Source organism: Mobula hypostoma, chromosome 14 (assembly GCF_963921235.1).
Source record: "Mobula hypostoma chromosome 14, sMobHyp1.1, whole genome shotgun sequence".
In the NCBI taxonomy this organism is placed as follows: domain Eukaryota; kingdom Metazoa; phylum Chordata; class Chondrichthyes; order Myliobatiformes; family Myliobatidae; genus Mobula; species Mobula hypostoma.
The window spans coordinates 74359038-74380653 of record NC_086110.1 but is presented as its reverse complement, the minus strand read 5'-3'; the positions used below and the strand labels follow the sequence as shown (position 1 = coordinate 74380653).

General features: G+C 47.1%; 1 protein-coding gene across 2 annotated transcripts in view; it reads left to right on the top strand.

The window, feature by feature from the left end:
* The window catches only part of cmtm4 (CKLF-like MARVEL transmembrane domain containing 4), an 86976-nt gene that overhangs the window by 51713 nt on the left and 13647 nt on the right, over positions 1–21616 (top strand). For both annotated transcript variants that reach the window (XM_063067239.1, XM_063067240.1), the window contains exon 2: positions 7820–7996. In XM_063067239.1, the coding sequence (XP_062923309.1) occupies positions 7820–7996 (177 nt within the window). The remainder of the gene's footprint in view (positions 1–7819; positions 7997–21616) is intronic.

Below are 21616 nucleotides of genomic sequence, written 5' to 3'. Positions count from 1 at the left end.
ATAAAGAATGGTAGGGTGAAGGAACCATGGGTGTCAAGTGAGGTGGAAAATATAGTCAGGAGGAAGAAGGCAGCATACATGAGTTTTAGGAAGCAAGGATCAGATGGGTCTATTGAGGAATATAGGGAAGCAAGAAAGGAGCTTAAGAAAGGGCTGAGAAGAGCAAGAAGGGGGCATGAGAAGGCCTTGGTGAGTAGGGTAAAGGAAAACCCCAAGGCATTCTTCAATTATGTGAAGAAAAAAAGGATGACAGGAGTGAAGGTAGGACCGATTAGAGATAAAGGTGGGAAGATGTGCCTGGAGGCTGTGGAAGTGAGTGAGGTCCTCAATGAATACTTCTCCTCGGTATTCACCAATGAGAGGGAACTTGATGATGGTGAGGACAATATGAGTGAGGTTGATGTTCTGGAGCATGCTGATATTAAGGGAGAGGAGGTGTTGGAGCTGTTAAAATACATTAGGACAGATAAGTCCCCGGGGCCTGACGGAATATTCCCCAGGCTGCTCCACGAGGCGAGAGAAGAGATTGCTGAGCCTCTGGCTAGGATCTTTATGTCCTCGTTGTCCACGGGAATGGTACCGGAGGATTGGAGGGAGGCGAATGTTGTTCCCTTGTTCAAAAAAGGTAGTAGGGATAGTCCGGGTAATTATAGACCAGTGAAGCCTTACGTCTGTGGTGGGAAAGCTGGTGGAAAAGATTCTTAGAGATAGGATCTATAGGCATTTAGAGAATCATGGTCTGATCAGGAACAGTCAGCATGGCTTTGTGAAGGGCAGATCGTGTCTAACAAGCCTGATAGAGTTCTTTGAGGAGGTGACCAGGCATATAGATGAGGGTAGTGCAGTGGATGTGATCTATATGGATTTTAGTAAGGCATTTGACAAGCTTCCACACAATAGGCTTATTCAGAAAGTTAGAAGGCATGGGGTCCAGGGAAGTTTGTCCAGGTGGATTCAGAATTGGCTTGCCTGCAGAAGCAGAGGGTGGTGGTGGAGGGAGTACATTCAGATTGGAGGATTGTGACTAGTGGTGTCCCACAGGGATCTGTTCTGGGACCTCTACTTTTCGTGATTTTTATTAACGACCTGGATGTGGGGGTAGAAGGGTGGGTTGGCAAGTTTGCAGATGACACAAAGGTTGGTGGTGTTGTAGGTAGTGTAGAGGATTGTCAAAGATTGCAGAGAGATATTGATAGGATGCAGAAGTGGGCTGAGAAGTAGCAGATGGAGTTCAACCCAGAGAAGTGTGAGGTGGTACACTTTGGAAGGACAAACTCCAAGGCAGAGTACAAAGTAAATGGCAGGATACCTGGTAGTGTGGAGGTGCAGAGGGATCTCGGAGTACATGTCCACAGATCCCTGAAAGTTGCCTCACAGGTGGATAGGGTAGTTAAGAAAGCTTATGGGGTGTTAGCTTTCATAAGTCGAGGGATAGAGTTTAAGAGTCGCGATGTAATGATACAGCTCTATAAAACTCTGGTTAGGCCACACTTGGAGTATTGTGTCCAGTTCTGGTCACCTCACGATAGGAAGGATGTGGAAGCATTGGAAAGGGTACAGAGGAGATTTACCAGGATGCTACCTGGTTTAGAAAGTATGCATTATGATCAGAGATGAAGGGAGCTAGGGCTTTACTCTTTGGAGAGAAGGAGGATGAGAGGAGACATGATAGAGGTGTACAAGATAACAAGAGGAATAGATAGAGTGGATAGCCAGCGCCTCTTCCCCAGGGCACCACTGCTCAATACAAGAGGACATGGCTTTAAGGTAAGGGGTGGGAAGTTCAAGGGGGATATTAGAGGAAGGTTTTTTACTCAGAGAGTGGTTGGTGCGTGGAATGCACTGCCTGAGTCAGTGGTGGAGGCAGATACACTAGTGAAGTTTAAGAGACTACTAGACAGGTATATGGAGGAATCTAAGGTGGGGGCTTATATGGGAGGCAGGGTTTGAGGGTCGGCACAACATTGTGGGCCGAAGGGCCTGTACTGTGCTGTACTATTCTATGTTCTATGTTAAAGTAGGATAAGAGGTCAACACAGCCTTGTGGGCTGAAGGGCCTGTACTTTGCAGTGTTCTATATCATAAACATCATTCTAGTAGAGTAAGGTCCTTCAGGTGAGAAAATCTGCCGGTCTCACCTGGCCTGGGTTTATGTGTACTGTGTGAAGATCTGCCTCTCGGTTGAAGGGCAGTTAAGGACAGTCAATACATGCCAACTTTGTCGGTGACACCTGCATCCTGTAAAATAATAAAATATAACCCAGCAGCTTCATGGGGATTTTGCATAACTGTATTCAAATTCTCAGAGAGCTGAGTGTACATTTGTATTACCTGATAGGTGTTAGGTGACAGATCTGGACTATAACCCCCAGGAGTATTTTAAAACGGTGTGCACTTTAAATTCCTCAGCATACACATTACCGAGGATCTCAGGTCTGTACATACCGGCTGTGTGATGAATAAGGGACAACAGCGCCTCTTTCATCTCAGACAGTTGAAGAAGTTTGGTATGGCCCCCCCCAAATTCTAAGAACTTTCTACAGTGGCACAATTGAGAGCATCCTGACTGGCTGCATCACTACCTGGTATGGGAACTGTACTTCCCTCAGTTGTAGGACTCTGCAGAGAGTGGTGTGGACAGCCCAGTGCATCTGTAGATGTGAACTTCCCACTATTCAGCTCATATTGGCTATTTCCACACTGCGGAAAAGTATCTGGCCGTCCACTCTGTCCACGTCTCTTATCATTCTGTACACCTCTATCAAGACAACTCTCATCCTCCACATTTACAAAGACAGGTGTGTAAAAAGGGCCCATAGGATCATTGAGGAACCGAGTCACCCCAACTACAAACTGTTCCAGCTGCTACCATCCAGGAAACGGTACAGCAGCATAAAAGCCAGGACCCACAGGCTCTGAGACAGCTTCTTCCACCAGGCCGTCAGACTGATTAATTCATGCTGATACAATTGTATTTCTATGTTACATTGACTGTCCTGTTCTACATACTATTATAAATTACAGTACTATAATTACACATTGCATATGGACACTTAACGCAAAGACTTTTACTCCTCATGTATGTGAAGGATGCAAGTAATAAAGTTCAGTTCAATTCTTTTGTGTAAACGAAGGATAGTGAAAAAAGGCTAAAGTCAAAGTTGAGTTTGTTGATATAAAGCCATGGGGTTCTGCACACACTGGAAATCCAGAGCAACGTACACACAAAATGCTGAAGGAACTCAACATGTCTGGCAGCATCTCTGGAGGCTGAGGCCCTTCATCAGGAAGGGGGAAGAAGCAAGAATAAGATGTTGGGAGGGAAGAGGAAGGCGTACGAGCTGGTAGGTGATAGTTGAGAGTAGGTAAGGGGGAAGGTGGGTGGGTGGAGGGGGGGATGAAGTGAGAAGCAAGGAGACAATTAGTGGAAGAGGTAAAGAGCAGAAGAAGATGGAATCTGATAGGAGAGGAGAGTGGACGATGGGAGAAAAAGTAAGAGAAAGGAGGACCAGAGGGAGGTGATGGACTGCTGAGGAGAAGGGGTGAGATGAGAGCCAGAATGGGGATTGGGAAAAGGAAGGGGCAGGGAGGAATTTATTGTTAGATGTACAAGCACACATATGCACAGATGCAGTGAAAAACGTGCGGGGTAACACACACAAAATGCTGGAGGAACTCAGCAGGTCTGGCAGCATCTATGGAAATGATTAAACAGTTGACATTTTGGGGCAAAACCCTCTTCATGGTAATTGCAGCGACTGTGTATTCCTCTCTATAGGTGTTGCCTGATGTGCTGAGTTAAACATAGAACAGTACAGTGCAGTACAGGCCCTTTGGCCCATAACACTGTGCCATCCTTTGAATCTACTCTAAGATCAATCTAATCCTTCCCTCCCACATAGCTCTCCATATTTCTGTCACCCGTGTGTTTCTTAAATATCCCAAATGTATCTGCCTCTACCCCACCCCCGGCCACACCTTCCATCCACTCTCTGTGTAAAGGCCATATCTCTGGCATTGTCCTGTACTTTCCTCCAATCACTTTAATATTCTGTGCTTGTATGAATTCCAAATTCCCTCTGCTGTCAACTCTTGGACTCTTTCCTAACTTCAGCCCTGTAAAACTGACTCAATTTGTCAGGCTTTGTTCCCTGGTCAGGGGCTTCCGGCCCGGAGGAAAGTTTCTGTCCACCTCTCCCTCCACTCTGGGGTATCAGCTATCGAATCACGTCCGTGTTTTCCTGGAACTTTAGGACTTGCAGACTTTGATATCGTTGAGTAAATCCATAACCAATGTCCAGCCAAGCGTCAAAGGTATGAAGCGTGAGGATCACTCGTGGCTGTAAGTGTTGGAGTTGTGAGAAACGGGAAGAAAAGGAGATTACTTGGCATTCTGGCTGCCTGTCCCCTTCCCTAAAGTACTGTCTGAAAGTTGCTTTCTGCCCGATTTCTTGTGTTAAAGCTTGCTTGGGGCCATAGCAGGCCATTCGGCCTGCATTATCGGAAGTTTGCAGATGCCATAAAGGTTGGAGGAGTTGTGGGGAGTGTAGAAGGTTGCCGCAGGTTACAACGGGACACTGACAGGATGCAGAGTTGGGCTGAGAAGTGGCAGATGGAGTTGAATCCGGAAAACCATGAAGTGATTCACTTTGGAAAGTCAAACCTAATGGCAGAATTCCTAACAGTGTGGAGGAAGAGAGGGACCTTGGGCTGCATGTCATCGATCCCTCAAAGGCGCCAGGCAAGTTGATAGGGTGGTTAAGAAGACATCTGGTGCTCTGGCCTTCATTAGTCAGGGACCACTTGTATATCAGAACATACAGTGAGATGTGTTGTTTGTGTCAACAATTAACACAGTCCAAGGATGAGCTGGGGGCAGCCCACAAGTGCGGCATTGCTTCTGGTGCCAACATAGCATGCCCACAACTTAGTAACGCTAACCGGGAAACCTTTGGAACGTGGGAGGAAACTCAGACGGTCACGGGGAGAATGTGCAAAGTCATTACGGCCAGTGGTAGGAGTTGAATCCCGACCTTCCACTCACTGAACTCTGCCGGCCGTGAAAGGGCAGGATGTTTGGGCATGGAACTAGAAATGCTGTCGCATAAAAACCCAGTGCTACAAAATCACCAGGAGAAGCTCCGAAGACCTCGTTCCTGGGAGAGAAAGGTTACACCGAGACAATGCGAAAGCCTGGTCTCAGACAGAGGACTCTCAGGCTGCTGTCGGTGGCCTCTTCCCCAGTAGGGGTGATGGGCGTAAGCAGGCAAGCAAGCCTCCGATCGCTGCACCGTAAAGTGTTGCACTAACTGCTGTGCTACTGAGCTGTGAAGCTCCTCTGGGAGTTTGTATTTTTTTCCTCCACGTTCCTCCATCTCCTCTCTGGTGGCTCCATGTTGAGTTTCATAGTGACTGTGTGTGTGTGTGAGACTGAGAGCAGGGATGGAAAATGGTTAATTAGCACCTCGGCTCTAGGGGTCTGACACAGTTATTAATCTGTACTTTGGTTTTTTGGTGGTAAGAACGGGAAGGCAGATTATTATCTAAATGGAGTCAAGTTAGGAAAAGGGGAAGTACAACGAGATCTAGGTGTTCTTGTACATCAGTCACTGAAAGCAAGCATGCAAGTACAGCAGGCAGTGAAAAAAGCTAATGGCATGCTGGCCTTCATAACAAGGGGAATTGAGTATAAGAGCAAAGAGGTCCTTCTGCAGCTGTATAGGGCCCTGGTAAGACCACACCTGGAGTACTGTGTGCAGTTTTGGTCTCCAAATTTGAGGAAGGACATTCTTGCTATTGAGGGAGTGCAGCATAGGTTCACAAGGTTAATTCCCGGAATGGTGGGACTGTCATATGTTGAAAGCTTGGAGCGACTGGGCTTGTATACTCTGGAATTTAGAAGGCTGAGAGGGGATCTTATTGAAACATATAAGATTATTAAGGGATTGGACACGCTCGAGGCAGGAAGCATGTTCCCACTGATGGGTGAGTCCAGAACCAAAGGCCACAGTTTAAGAATAAGGGGTAGACCATTTAGAACAGAGATGAGGAAAAACTTTTTCACCCAGAGAGTGGTGGATATATGGAATGCTCTGCCCCAGAAGGCTGTGGAGGCCAAATCTCTGGATACTTTCAAAAAAGAGATGGATAGAGCTCTTAAAGATAGCAGAATCAAAGGTTATGGGAATAAGGCAGGAACTGGATACTGATTGTGGATGATCAGCCATGATCACAGTGAATGGCGGTGCTGGCTCGAAGGGCTGAATGGCCTACTCCTGCTCCTATTGTCTATGGTCTATTGTACTCTCCAGAGGCAGCTGGAGTCTGTGGGGCACACTCGGACCCGGGTTTCATGCGGTCTGATTAACCTCATCCACTGGTTAGCTTCTTCTTGTGTCTCCGAAATATCCCGACAGGCACGAGCAGTCAATGAGGTACTGCCAGTGGAAGAAGGCAGGTTCACCAAGGGTAGTAGTTAGCACCACACAGTTACAGCTCAGGGCAATCCAGAGTTTTGAGTTCAATTCCTGCGGCTGCCTGTAAGGAGTTTGTACGTTCTCCCCATGAGCGCATGGGTTTCCTCCGGGTGCTCTGGTTTCCTCCCACAGTCCAAAGCTGTACTGGTTGGTAGGTTAGTTGGTGCTTTGGCCTGTGATTAGGCTCGGATTAAATAGCAGTTCATTACACCAGAAGGGCCTGCTGCACGCGGAGTCTCTGAATGAATAAAATTAAACAAAACCTCAGCTTGGCGTGTATGCAGCTCCTGCCCAGCCTACTCCGACATTACTGTTTGTGGCGTGGTTAGTGTAACACTTTGTAGTGTCAGTGAAAGGGGTTCGATTCCTGTCGCTGTCTGGACGTTCTTGTGAGTTCTCTCTGTGACTGTGTGGGTCCCCTCCCACTTTCCAAAGATGTACGGGTTAGGATTAGTAAGTTGTAGATATGTTATGTTTTGGCTGGAAGCGTGGTGACACTTGCCCAGCACCATCTTTGCTGATTTGATGCAAATAATGCATTTCACAGGATGTTTCTATGTGCATGTGACAAATAAAGCTAATCTTTAATCTTTAGTTCAAGTTCAGTTTATTGTGATTTCAACCGTACACATGTATACCACTGAACAAAACAATGTTCCTCCGGACCAAGGTACATAACACAGTACATATAACTCACATACAACTGTATACATGTATACCACCGAATGAAACAACTTTCCTCTGGACCAAGGTACACAACACAGTACATATAACCCACACACAACACATTTATTTGTTCGTCTCTTATGGGCGGGCTATGCCGTATGACGTGGGCGATTATGGTCCCGTGACCCTGATTGTTCTTGTCAAATTTTTCAACAGGAATGGTTTGCTATTGCCTTCTTCTGGGCAAGACGGGGGACCCCAGCCATTATCAATAATATTCAGAGATTGTCTGCCTGGTGTCGGTGGTCACATAACCAGGACTTGTGATGGGCACTGGCTGCTTGTACAACCAACCACCTCCTGCTCTGAGGGGCTAAGCAGGAGCTGCCCCTTGCCTAAGATTGATCTGCTGGCTAGCGGAGGGAAGGAGTGCCTTACACCTCCTTAGGTGGAGATGTATTTCCACCCCACCACCCCAAAGCAATATTACCACAGATAAATTAACAAATAATCATCCATTGTTGTCTTTGTGTTGAAGAGGTGTAAGTATCTTGGCAGGAGAGTCAGGTTCTCTGCGCACCCTCTCTCTGGGAGGTTCACTGACGTTTATATTCCATGTGCCTCAGTTTCAGTCAGTCACAACAGCCTGATGTTTAAGGAGCACATCTTTCTTTCAGCTGCTGGCCCTGATCGCCTTCATCTGCATCGAGACCGTGAAGGAGTGTCTGCCGTGTGGGGGTCTCTACCTCTTTGAGTTTGTCAGCTGCACGGCCTTCGTGGTGACTGGGGTCCTGCTGCTGATGTTCACCCTCAACCTGCATACCAAAGTGCCACAGATCAACTGGAACCTGACGGTGAGTCAGCCCTAGGGTGGGTGTCACTGCGATGTGGGAATTATCCATCGTCTCTACAATGTCTCCTTTTGCACTATGGTTGCTTGTCAGTCTTTCTGTGTGTTTTCTTCATTGATTTTATCTTATTTTTCTGTTTTCCTGTGAATGCCCACAAGAAAATTAATCTCCAGCTTATAGTATTTTTTTAAGCTGCCTCAGATCCTGGTAAAAATCATTTCATTCTCCTTTACACTCGTATACTGAAGAATGACAAGTAAACAATCCTGAATCTTGAATCCCAAGGTAGAATATGGTGACATTTACAAACCTTGATAATAAATTTACTTTAAACTTTGATCTGGTCTGTGAACTGCACTAAGGATCTCAATGTCATATTCTGCTCCTCAAGAGCGGACGTTTATAGAACTGAAAAGTGTTCCAAAAAAGAAATCTCCCTCCACATCGACCCCTCACACACTCCCGGAGTTAAACACAGAATGAGGCTCTCTCCACTCCGTCCCATCACACACTCCTGGGGTCGGACAAAGTAAAACTCCCTCTGCAGTGTCCCATCACACACATTTCTAGGCTAGGGACTGAAAGGATTAGACATAAGTAAAACTCCCTCTCCTCTGTCCTGTCACGCACTCCCCACATGCATATTAAATTTCTTTGCTGTGGGTGCAGTGTGAGGGAAGTCTGTCCATTCTAAACTGTCCCCAGACAGGTCACCCTGCTAGTGCTTGGATGTGTGAAAGGAATATTAGATTGTCCACATTCCCGCTCTTTCCTTGTAGAAATACTCTACACCTTGTTCCTTCGCAATCTACACTCTGTAGACACTTTGTTAGATACCTCCTGTATGTTCCGGTTTTCTGCTGCTGTAACCCATCCAATTCAAGGTTCAACGTGTTGTGCATTCAGAGATGCACCCCACTGTTGTAACACGTGCTTGTTTGAGTTTCTATCACCTTCTTGTCAGCTTGAACCAGTCTGGCCATTCTCCTCTGACCTCTCACATTAACAAGGCATTTTCACCTACAAAACTGCCACCCACTGGATGTTTTTTTTTTCATTTTCACACCATTCTCTGTAAATCTAGAGTCTGCTGTGGATGAACATCCCAGGAGATCAGCAGTTTCTGAGATACTCAAACCACCCCATCTGGCACCAACAATCATTCCTTTGTAACAGTCATATAGATGACCTTTCTTCCCCAATCTGATGTTTGGTCTGACCAACAGCTGAACCTCTTGACCATGTCTGCATGCTTTTTTGCACTGAGTTGCTGTGAGATTAAATATTTGCATTAATGAGCAGGTGTACAGGATTACTTAATAAAGTGCCCACTGAGTGTATAACTAATTCTCTTTTGAAAACTTATCTTGAAGTTTATTCAGGAGCAAATTTATTCATAACTATCAAAAACAGTTAGTGACCTACTCAGGACAGGTAACAGTGGAGACAGGCTGGCACAGTGGGTAGATAGATAGATACTTTATTGATCTCAAAGGAAATCACAGTGTCACAGTAGCATTACAAGTGCACAGATATAAATATTAGAAGTGAAGTAAGAAAGAATAAAAAAATGAGTGACCTCAAACAGCCTAACAGCAGGGGATCATCACTTCCCAGCTATAGGTTGACTCATTATAGAGCCTAATGGCCGAGGGTAAGAATAATCTCATTTCGCGCTCTTTGGAGCAGTGCAGTTGTCATAGTCTGTTACTAAAAGTGCTCCTCTGTTCAGCCAAGGTGGCATGCAGAGGGTGAGAAACATTGTCCAGAATTGCCAGGATTTTCTGTCGGGTCCTTTGATCTGCCACAACCTCCAGTGTGTCCAGTTTGACTCCTATAACAGAGCCAGCCTTTCTAATCAGCTTATTGAGCCTGTGGCCTGTGTTGATGCCATCGCCCCAGCACACCACTGCATAGAAGTTTGTGCTGGTGACTGCAGACTGGTATAACATGTGGAGGAGAGGCCTGCATACTCCAGAGGACCTCAGTCTCTCGAGGAATCAGAGGTGGCTCTGGCCCCTCTTGTACACAGCCTCTGTTTTGATGTTCCACTCAAATCTGTCCTCCAGGTGCACCCCCCCCCCCAGGTACTTGTAGGTCCTCACCACATCCATGTCCTCACCATCAATAGTAACAGGGAACAGTGCAGGCTTCGTCTTCCTAAAGTCCATCACCATCTCCTTTGTCTCACTGATGCTGAGCTGCAGACGATTCAGCCTGCCTTGCAGCTCCAGACACTTGGGCTGAATCCTGACCGTGGGGCGCTGTCTGTGTGGGGTTTGAACAATCTCCCTGTGCCTCTGTTTCCCTTGTCCTAACTGTGCTTTCTTGCGAAGGTTGTGTACAGCTTATACAAAGTGCAGGGAGAACTGCACAAGTCAGGCAGCATCTGTGGAGGAGCATGAACAGTCCTGGTGAAGGGTCTCGGCCTGCAACTTCAACTGTTCATTCCCCTCAGTAGATGCTGTCTGACCTGCTGGGTTTCTCCAGCCCTTTGTACGTGTTACTCAAGATAGAATCTTGTGTGTATAATTTATAATTTCCTTGTGTGTATAATTTATGTCTAATTTATAATCTTCTTGTGAATGTTGCTTATATAATGTTAGGCGTTACCATTTTTAATTGCAACCCTGCCTGCATGTTCTTGTGCTTGTGATGGTAACCTCATCTTTGACTGCTCCGGTTTCCAGCAGCATCACAAAGATGTTAATTTCTTTGCTGTGAGTTGCTGTGACTGTGCCGGTGAGCGGTATGGGACAGTGTGGAGGATTAAGGGAAGGAATAGGTTGCTGTGTGTGCCAATATGCTCGATATGCTGAACAGCCTTCTCCCTATGTGGTCGGTAGATATAGATCAGCTCCCGTAAAGAGCCTTTGGGTCAGGTGACTTCCCATAATGCTGTATCATGCTCGTGTTGATATTCCCACCCCATCTCTCCACATTGTCCCCATGGTGAGTTCAATTGTTGCAGAATCCATTTAGAGTCAGAATCAGATTTATCATCACTGACATCTACCATGAAACTTGTTATTTTGCAGCAGCAGAACAGAGCAATATATTTAAAAAATTACTGCGTTATCGTAACAAAAACAGTGGATTCCAGTTTGTAGGGCCATTGGTTAATCAGGGCAGCCACTTTATTTGGACAGCTCTTCAAGAACAAAAACTAATTGAGAAAATAGCTGGGGATCCCCTTGTTTATTTGGGACACTGTTTTGCTTAATTGGAACAGGAGACAATTGCCGAACAGTCACGTGTACTTATGAGACCGTTAGACATCTCACCGTGCATAGAGTAAACCGCTTTTAAATAGCTTCAGTTGCATGTGATTATGTTCAAAAAGCAGTGATTTTTGTCACTGATTGTTGGCAAGAAATAAGCAGTAAGATAATTCAGAACTGTTTTGCTCACTGCGGTTTCAATTGAATTGACTTCATTTCTTACATCCTTCACATACATGAGGAGTAAAAATCTTTAAGTTACATCTGTGTCTAAATGTGCAATTTATAGTAATTTGTAATAAATAGTATGTACAACAGGACAGTCAATATAGCATAGAAATACAGTTGTATCAGTGTGAATTAATCAGTCTGATGGCCTGGTGGAAGAAGCTGTCCCAGAGCCTGTTGTCCTGGCTTTTATGCTGTGGCACCGTTTCCCAGATGGTAACAGCTGGAACAGTTTGTGGTTGGGGTGACTCAGGTCCCCAATAATCCTTCGGGCCCTTTTTACACACCTGTCTCTGTAAATGTCCTGAATAGTGGGAAGTTCACAACTACAGATGCGCTGGGCTGTCCACACCACTCTCTGCAGAGTCCTGCGATTGAGGGAGGTACAGTTCCCATACCAGGCAGTGATGCAGCCAGTCAGCATGCTCTCAATTGTGCCCCTGTAGAAAGTCCTGAGGATTTGGGGACTCATTTCAAACTTCTTCAACCGTCTGAGGTGAAAGAGACACCTTTGTGCTTTTTTCACCACACAGCTGGTATGTACAGAACACGCAAGATCCTCAGTGATGTGTATGCTGAGGAACTTAAAGCATTCTAGCTTGGATGTGCCGGACACAAAAAAATCTGCAGATGGTGGAAATCCAAAACAAGCTGGTGGAAGATCTCAGCAGGTCAGGCAGCATCTATGGAAAAGAGTTTTAAAAAAAAGAGTAAACAATCGACGTTCAGGCCCCGCATCCTGATGAATGACCCTGGCTGGAAACATCGACTCTTTACTCTTTTCCATGGATGCTGCCTGGCCTGATGAGTTGGAGATGACAGAACTGCTGGGAGTGAAAATAAAACAATTTCACTACTTCAACAAGTTAGGAACTATGAAAAATTTGAAGCTATGGACAATCATCTGGAATCCGGGACCTGACAGAGTGTTCCCTTGGACCTGGAAGGAGACTTCTGTTAAAATTGCAGGGGCCCTGGCTGAAATATTTAAAATGTCGCTGTCTACAGGTGAGGTGCCGGAGGATTGGAGAGTGGCTCATGTTGTTCCGTTGTTTAAAATAGGATCGAAAAGTAATCCAGGAAATTATAGGCCAGTAAGTTTAACGTTGGTAGTAGGTAAGTTATTGGAGGGAGTACTAAGAGACAGAATCTACAAGCATTTGGATAGACTGGGACTTATTAGGGAGAGTCAACATGGCTTTGTGTGTGGTAGGTCATGTTTGACCAATCTATTGGAATTTTTCGAGGAGGTTACCAGGAAAGTGGATGAAGGGAAGGCAGTGGATATTGTCTACATGGACTTCAGTAAGGCCTTTGACAAGGTCCCGCATGGGAGGTTAGTTAGGAAAATTCAGTCGCTAGGTATACATGGAGAGGTGGTAAATTGGATTAGACATTGGCTCGATGGAAGAAGCCAGAGAGTGGTGGTAGAGAATTGCTTCTCTGAGTGGAGGCCTGTGACTAGTGGTGTGCCACAGGGATCAGTGCTGGGTCCATTGTTATTTGTCATCTATATCAATGATCTGGATGATTATGTGGTAAATTGGATCAGCAAGTTTGCTGATGATACAAAGATTGGAGGTGCAGTAGACAGTGAGGAAGGTTTTCAGAGCCTGCAGAGGGACTTGGACCAGCTGGGAAAATGGGCTAAAAAATGGCAGATGGAGTTTAATACTGACAAGTGACAAACCAACGTAGAACATACAGGGTTAATGGTAAGGCACTGAGGAGTGCAGTGGAACAGTGGGATCTGGGAATACAGATACAAAATTCCCTAAAAGTGGTGTCACAGGTAGATTGGGTCGTAAAGAGAGCTTTTGGTACATTGGCCTTTATTAATCAAAGTATTGAGTATAAGAGCTGGAATGTTATGATGAGGTTGTATAAGGCATTGGTGAGGCCGAATCTGGAGTATTGTGTTCAGTTTTGGTCACCAAATTACAGGAAGGATATAAATAAGGTTGAAAGAGTGCAGACAAGGTTTACAAGGATGTTGCCGGGACTTGAGAAACTCAGTTACAGTTACTCAATTTAAAAAAGAACCCACATTTATCACCTCGTCTGGCAGCTCATTCCATACTCCCACCACTCTCTGTGTGAAGAAGCCCCCCCCAATGTTCCCTTTAAACTTTCCCCCCCTCACCCTTAACCCATGTCCTCTGTTTTTTTTCTCCCCTTGCCTCAGTGGAAAAAGCCTTCTTGCATTCACTCTATCTATACCCATCATAATTTTATATACCTCAATCAAATCTCCCCTCATTCTTCTACACTCCAGGGAATAAAGTCCTAACCTATTCAACCTTTCTCTGTAACTGAGTTTCTCAAGTCCCGGCAACATCCTTGTAAACCTTCTCTGCACTCTTTCAACCTTATTTATATCCTTCCTGTAATTTGGTGACCAAAACTGAACACAATACTCCAGATTCGGCCTCACCAATGCCTTATACAACCTCATCATAACATTTCAGCTCTTATACTCAATACTTTGATTAATAAAGGCCAATGTACCAAAAGCTCTCTTTACGACCCAATCTACCTGTGACACCACTTTTAGGGAATTTTGTATCTGTATTCCCAGATCCCTCTGTTCCACTGCACTCCTCAGTGCCTCACCATTAACCCTGTATGTTCTACGTTGGTTTGTCCTTCCAACGTGCCTGACTTGAGTTCCTCCAGCATTTTGTGTGTGTAGCACAAAATTTGTTATGTTAAACAGTAGTTTATCTTTTTTTATGTATACCTTTTCAACGACTTCCCCGAAACTTTGGCTAATCGGGGCAGCCATTTAATTGGGCCAAGATGAGAGCAAAATAGGGAAATAGGGTTCATGGTCCTTCTTCGGTTGTCCATCAAAATCCGATAACGACGTCCATTCCTTTATCGGTGAGATCTTTGATGACTATACAGTCCTATCCTGGACCCACAAGCTCTGTTGCAGGTGGGACATGTATATCCGGCAGAGGTGGCAACTATGGCTGCATTTCTTCATGGTCCATTCAGGGCTTCAGCCCACGTTGTCTGTGGCAGCCGCAGTGTCAATTTACATTAACCCCATCCGCCTGTCCGTGGTCTAAATCCCTCCGTTCCGTGCCAGTCTCTTGCCCCTTCCTCGTCCTGTCCTCCTCCACTGACAGTCTGGATTGGGACTCGGGCCCAGTCACTGACCTTGGTTGTGAACTCAGGCAGGAGTTGCCACCAGCAGGTGGTAGGTACCCAGTGCACGTTCCCGCCGGCTGTCTGACGTCGGAGGGGAGTGTGGCTCGTCCACAAAATCCCACCCAGCCAGAGCAGTTTCCAGCTTTCAGAATCAGAAACATGTTTATTATAAGACCGTAAGACACTGGAGCAGAATTGGGCGATTCTGCTCATTGAGTCCGCTCCACCATTCTCACTGACATGTCATAAAACTTGTTCTGCTGCTGCTGTGCTGTGCAAAAATAAAAACCACAGTAGCCTCAAAAATAAATAAATGGTGCAAAAAAACAAATAACGAGGATTGTTCGCAGGTTCACGGACCATTCAGAAACCTGCCGGAGGAGGGAAGGAGACTGCTCCTGAATCGTTGGATCTTCAGGCTCCTGCGCCTCCTCCTTGATGGTAGTAACGAGGAGAGGGCATGTCCTGGGTGGTGGGGATCCGCAATGATGGATGCCAGCTTGGTGAAGATGTCCGCGATGGGGGCGGGGGGGGGGGGTCGTGCCAATGACGGAACTGGCTAAGTCTACAGTTTCCTGTCGTCCCTCTGCATTGGAGCCTCCACGCCAGGCAATGATGCAGCCAGTCAGAAATGACCCAGCAGCATGTGATCCGTCCGTTTCCCCTGGCAACGGGGTTGTTCATATAGTGGTCAAATCAATTGGGTAGAGATAACATCTGAAGTTAAACATGAGATTTAAAGGAATGAGGCAGAGACCGCACGATTACAAAGAAAGCAGCCTCTGTTCGACTCAAAGACCTTTCCAAGATCAAGGAGATGCTTCAAGGAAGAATCAACTCTCACTTGAGCAGCTAGTAACTGTGCTATGGATAGTCCCAAGCTCAGTATGCAAAAGGAGGCGGGTTGGACATGGGGCTAGCAACCCCATCCCGTAAAAAGCCCAGAGCTACAGACACACCAACAGAAGCTCCAAAGACCTCATCGTGGGAGAGGAAGGATCTTCTCGGATGGGCTACACCTGGAGACAGCTTGAAAGACCAGCCCAGCATAGAGGACTGGTGAGCTGTTGCTGACGGGCCAATCTCCAGAGTGAAGTATGCAAAGTGGACAGCTAATGCTGGGACATCTACAGAATGTTGGGGGATGTTTGGTGGTGACAGCTAACACACATGTCTGTCTACGTCAGTGGTCTCAAGGTTGAGAGCTTCAAGTTCCTTCGAGTGACCTCACCAAAGGTCCGTTCTGGTCCAACCACACTGATGTGACGGCCACGACAGCTTACCAACGCCTGCACTTCCTCAGGAGGCTAAAGGGATCCGGCCAGTCCCCTGTTGGCTCTCACCAATTTTTATTGGTGCATCACAGAAAGCAACCTGTCGCAGCTAAGCACGGCAACGAGATGCAGAGAGTTGTGGACACAGCTCAGCACGTCGCAGAGACCAGCCTCCCCTCCATGGACTCTGTTGACACCTCACTGCCTCAGTAAAGCAGCCAGCGTAATCAAAGACCTCACCCACCCTGGGCATTCATACCTCTCCCTCACCCACTCTGGGCATTCATACTTCTCCCTCACCCACCCTTGGCATTCATTCCTCTCCCTCACCCACCCTGGGCATTCATGCCTCTCCCTCACCCACCCTGGGCATTCATACCTCTCCTTCTCCCACCGTGGGCATTCATACCTCTCCTTCTCCCACCCTGGGCATTCATACTTCTCCCTCACCCACTCTGGGCATTCATACTTCTCCCTCACCCACCCTGGGCATTCATACCTCTCCTTCTCCCACCCTGGGCATTCATTCCTCTCCCTCACCCACCCTGGGCATTCATACCTCTCCCTCACCCACCCTTGGCATTCATTCCTCTCCCTCACCCACCCTGGGCATTCATACCTCTCCCTCTCCCACCCTGGGCATTCATTCCTCTCCCTCTCCCTCTCCCATTGGGCAGAAGATACAAAACCGTGAGGCATGCACCACCAGGTTCAATCACAATCAGATTCAGGTTTATTATCACCGGCATGTGTTGTGAAATTTGTTAATTTAGCAGCAGCAGTTCAATTTAATACATAAGATAGAAGAGGAAAAAAAAACAAATAATAATAAATAAGTAAATAAATTACAGTATACGTATATTGAATAGATTAAAATAGTGCAAAAACTAATAATACGTATATATATATAGTGAGGTGGTGTCCATGGGTTCAAAGTCCATTTATGAATCAGATGACCGAGGGGAAGAAGCTGTTCCTGAATCACTGAGTGTGTGCCTTCAGGCTTCTGTATCTCCTACCTGATGGTAACAGTGAGAAAAGGGCATGCCCTGGGTGCTGGAGGTCCTTAATAATGGACGCTGCCTTTCTGAGACACCGCTCCCTAAAGATGTCCTGGGTACTTTGTAGGCCAGTACCCAAAATGGAGCTGACTAGATTTACACCCCTTTGCGGCTTCTTTTGGTCCTGTGCAGTAGCCCCTCCCCCCCAATACCAGACAGTGATGCAGCCTGTCAGAATGCTCTCCACGGTACAACTATAGAAGTTTTTGAGTGTATTTGTTGATATACCAAATACCTTCAAACTCCTAATGAAGTGTAGCCACTGTCTTGCCTTCTTTATAACTACATCGATATGTTGGGACCAGGTTAGATCCTCAGAGATCCTGACACCCAGGAACTTGAAGCTGCTCACTCTCTCCACTTCTGATCCCTCTATGAGGATTGGTATGTGTTCCTTCATCTTACCCTTCCTGAAGTCCACAATTAGCTCTTTTGTACTGATGATGAGTGCCAGGCTGTTGCTGTGACACCACTCCACTAGTTGGCATATCTCACTCCTGTACGCCCTCTCATCACCACCTGAGATGCTCAAGAACAGCTTCTATCCTGCTGCTATAACACTATTGAATGGACCCCTAGTTCAATAAGACAGACTTGACCTCACAACCCATCTCGTTATGAACTTGAACCTTATTGTCTGCGTGCACTTTCCCTGTAACTGTAGAATAAGGCGTCCCATTCTTGCTTTCCCTCGTACTAAGGAACAACAACAGGTGTAAGCCATTCACCCTTTTTAACCTCTCCACTATTCTATAAGAACTTCAGTTCTAGCCACTACATTATAGGAAGGATGAGAAAACTTTAGAGGGAGTGCAGAGGAGATTTGCCAGGATTAGAGAGCATGTCCCGTGAGGAAAGGTTGAGCGAGCTGGGGATATTCCCTTTGGAGCGAGGGAGGATGAGAGGTGACTTGGTAGAGGAGTACAGGATGATGAGCGGCATAGATCGTGTGGATAGTTAGAGACTTTTTCCAGGGCGGAAATGGCTAATACGAGAGGGTATAATGTAAAGGTGTTTGGAGGAAAGTATGAGGGGGATGTCAGAGTTTTACACAGAGTGGTGGATGCATGGAATGTGTTGCCAGGGATGGTGACAGAGGCAGATACATTAAGAACATTTAAAAGACTCTTAGATGGGCACATGGATGAAAGAAAAGTGGAGGGCTCCGTGAGAGGGAAGGGTTAGATTGATTAGGTTAAAAGGTCAGCACAACTCCGTGAGCTGAAGACGCTGTACTGTGTTGCTGTGCTCTATGCTTTAAGTAACTTGTATTTCAGCACCACTTTCTAACAACAACTTCATATCTTTTCATTCTCTTTGTATGTAAGAATCTTTCCATCTCTGTCTTGAATAAAACCAGTGACTCCTCTTGTGTCAGGAATTCCAGAGGTTCAGCTCAGGATCAGATTAACTTATTTGTCGCATGTACATGGAAACAGTAAAATGTGTTGTTTGCGTCATCGACCCACACAATTCGTGGAAGAGCTGGGGCAGCCCGCAAGTGTCGTCACACATTCCATTCCAAAAAAGTGTGTCCAGGATGTTCAGCAGAACAACACAGAACAAAACAAGTAACAAAGCAACAACAAGTCCCGTTCCTCTCACACACACACACACACACGCACGCACGCAGTCCTCCAGCCCTAGGACAGGCCGTGTTCAGCCCCCAGCCCTAGGAGAGGCCGTGTTCAGTCCCCAGCCCTAGGACAGGCCGTGTTCAGCTTCCAGTAGACTTGTGGATTCACAGATACTGGGCCTTCAGCTTCCCCAGTGGACTTGTGGAGTTAGCAGATTCAGGGCTACAGCTATTGGGCCTTCTCCTCTGGACCTCTAATTGACCTTTGGGCTTCAATCGGATTGACCCCAGGGCTTGCTGATGACATTGAATAAGGACCCTGGATGAGATCCCCAAACTTCAGACTTGTTGATGATGGGACCCCAAAGCCTAGGCTTTGAACAATAGACTCACCAACAACTGGACCCCGGACTCTAGGCTCTGAACAATGAACTCACCAATAACTGGACCCCAAACTCTAGGCCTTGAACAACAGACTTACCTATGATTGGACCCCAAGCACTTGGCCTTGAATTCTGGTCTCACTGATTCGCTTACCGGGGGGGGGGGGGGGGGCGGGGAGGTGGGAGGTGGAGACCATTATTGGTGCCTCTTGCCCACATGAACCGCCAATCCCGGAACCCCCACCCATTTAGCTCATTGACCTGGGGGTGGGGTGGGCACCAGCCCTCATTCTGACATCCGACATCCAACCGTGTTCACATCGCTGGCCTTCAGACGCAGAGTGGAGGCTATACTCCGGCTGGCCCTTTAATCTCTCCACATCCCTGTCCGTACGTCCTAACCTGACCTCTAACTCCCCTCTCTGTCCCCAAAACCATGCCTATGAATGTGAAAAAAAAATCCTATAAAAATAACCCAGCCTGAGCTGCGACCTCGATGGAGATGGCAGCTCGGCAACGTCTTGATCGAAAGGGCCTCTCACTGGATGAAGAAAAGCCTGAACAGCAGTTCCTTTGTCCCTGCATCCCGGACCCCCCCCACCCCCACCCCCACCATACACCCTTGTCCCTGCATCCCGGACCCCCCCCCACCCCCACCATACACCCTGTCCCTGCATCCCGGACCCCCCCCCCCACCATACACCCTGTCCCTGCATCCCAGACCCCCCCCCACCGTACACCCTGTCCCTGCATCCCGGACCCCCCCCCCACCCCCACCATACACCCCTGTCCCTGCATCCCGGACCCCCCCCCACCATACACCCTGTCCCCCTGTCCCTGCATCCCAGACCCCCCCCCACCATACACCCTGTCCCCCTGTCCCTGCATCCCGGACCGCCCCCCCACCATACACCCTTGTCCCTGCATCCCGGACCCCACCATACACCCTGTCCCCCTGTCCCTGCATCCCGGACCCCCCCCCACCATACACCCTTGTCCCTGCATCCCGGACCCCCCCCCACCATACACCCTGTCAAGACCCGTAAGAGTCGTGTTTGTTCCAATGAGTTCACCCCTCATTCGTCTAAACTCTCAAACGTAGAACATAACAGTACAGCACAGCACGGCCCTTTCGGCCCACAACGTCATGCTGAACCAATCCAATTAGTCTTCAAGTGGCCAACTAAACTAATCGCTTTTGCATACACAATGTCCATATCCTTCCAATTTCATTGCATTCATCTGCCTGTCTGAAAGTCCCAAATGGTTCTGCTTGTACCACCACCCCAGGCAGCATATACTCAGTACCCAACACTCTCTGTCTAAAAAAACTTGCTCCTCACATCGCTTTGAAATGACCCCCTCTTCACATCAAATGCATGGCCTCTGGTGTTAGACATTTCAACCCTGGGAAAAAGTTTCTGTCCACTCTATCTATGCCTCTCGTAATCTTATAAACCTCTGTCAGATCTCCCCTAGCTCCACCACTCCGAAGAAAACAACCCAAGTCTGTCCAACCTCATGGCCCTGAAACCAGGCGGCATCCTGGTAAACCTCTTCTGCACCCTCTCCAAAGCCTCCACATCCTTCCTATAATGGGGTGACCAGAACTGTAGCAATACTCCAGGTGCGGTCTTACTAGAGTTTTATAAAGCTGCAACATAACTTCCTGACTTTTGAACTATGTGCCTTGACCAATGAAGAGGGTAAAGACAGTGCCTCTGATACCTCTGGGATGGTAATAATGAGAAGAGGGCATGTCCTAGAGTATGAGGGCTCTTAATGATGGATGCTGCCTTTTTGAGGCATTGCCTTCCGATGATTTCCTGGATGCTGGGGAGGCCAGTGCCCACGATGGAGCTGACTGAGTTTACAACCCTCTGCAGCTTTTTCCGATCCTGTGCATGCCAGACAGTGACAGAAACAGAATCTTTGACGGCATTCCAAAGCTCCTCAAACTTCTAACGAGCAACAGGATGTTATATTTCTACGTGACATGACATTTATGACATACTGGAGGCGGAAAAGTAGCAAAAAACACTTTGCAGATGTGTTACCAACTAGCATTAATGCCAAGCTAAATCAGGAGATATTAGGTCACAAACTTGGACAACGATGAAGGTTCCAAGAATCCCTTTACGGGGGGTGGGGGGGGGGAGACGGGTTACAGGGGAGTTTCAGAATTTGGGGCAGCTGAAGACATGGTTGCCAGTAGATGTACAAATGTGGGGGCTATGTGAAAAAATGCAGAGGTTTCTGCAGTGTACTGTAGTGTTAGTGTGATGCTGTTACAGCTCGGGGAATTTGGGGGCTCACAGTTCAATTCCGGCACCGTTCGGTAAGGAGCTTATATCTTCTCCCCACGGGTTTTCTTCAGATACTCACTTTCCCTCGCACAACCCAAAGACGCATGGGTCAGTTGGTCAGTGTAAATTGCCCTGTGATGGGGCAAGATTAAATCGGTGAGCTGCTGGACAGTGCAGCTTGTTGGACTATACGGGCTTGTTGCACGCTGTGGATGGAAATAAAATACATAAATAATAAATTTCAAGTCACAGCCCTACAGAGGTTGGAACCACAGGGCTGGGGGGTAGGGGGTGAGACCGTGCAGGGGGAGGTGGAGGAAGATCCAGGATGTAGGACCGATCCTAGAAATCAGGAGGACAGAAAGGGGCTGTGAAATATCCTTGGCAGGTAAGATAAGGGAAATTCCAACAGATCCTG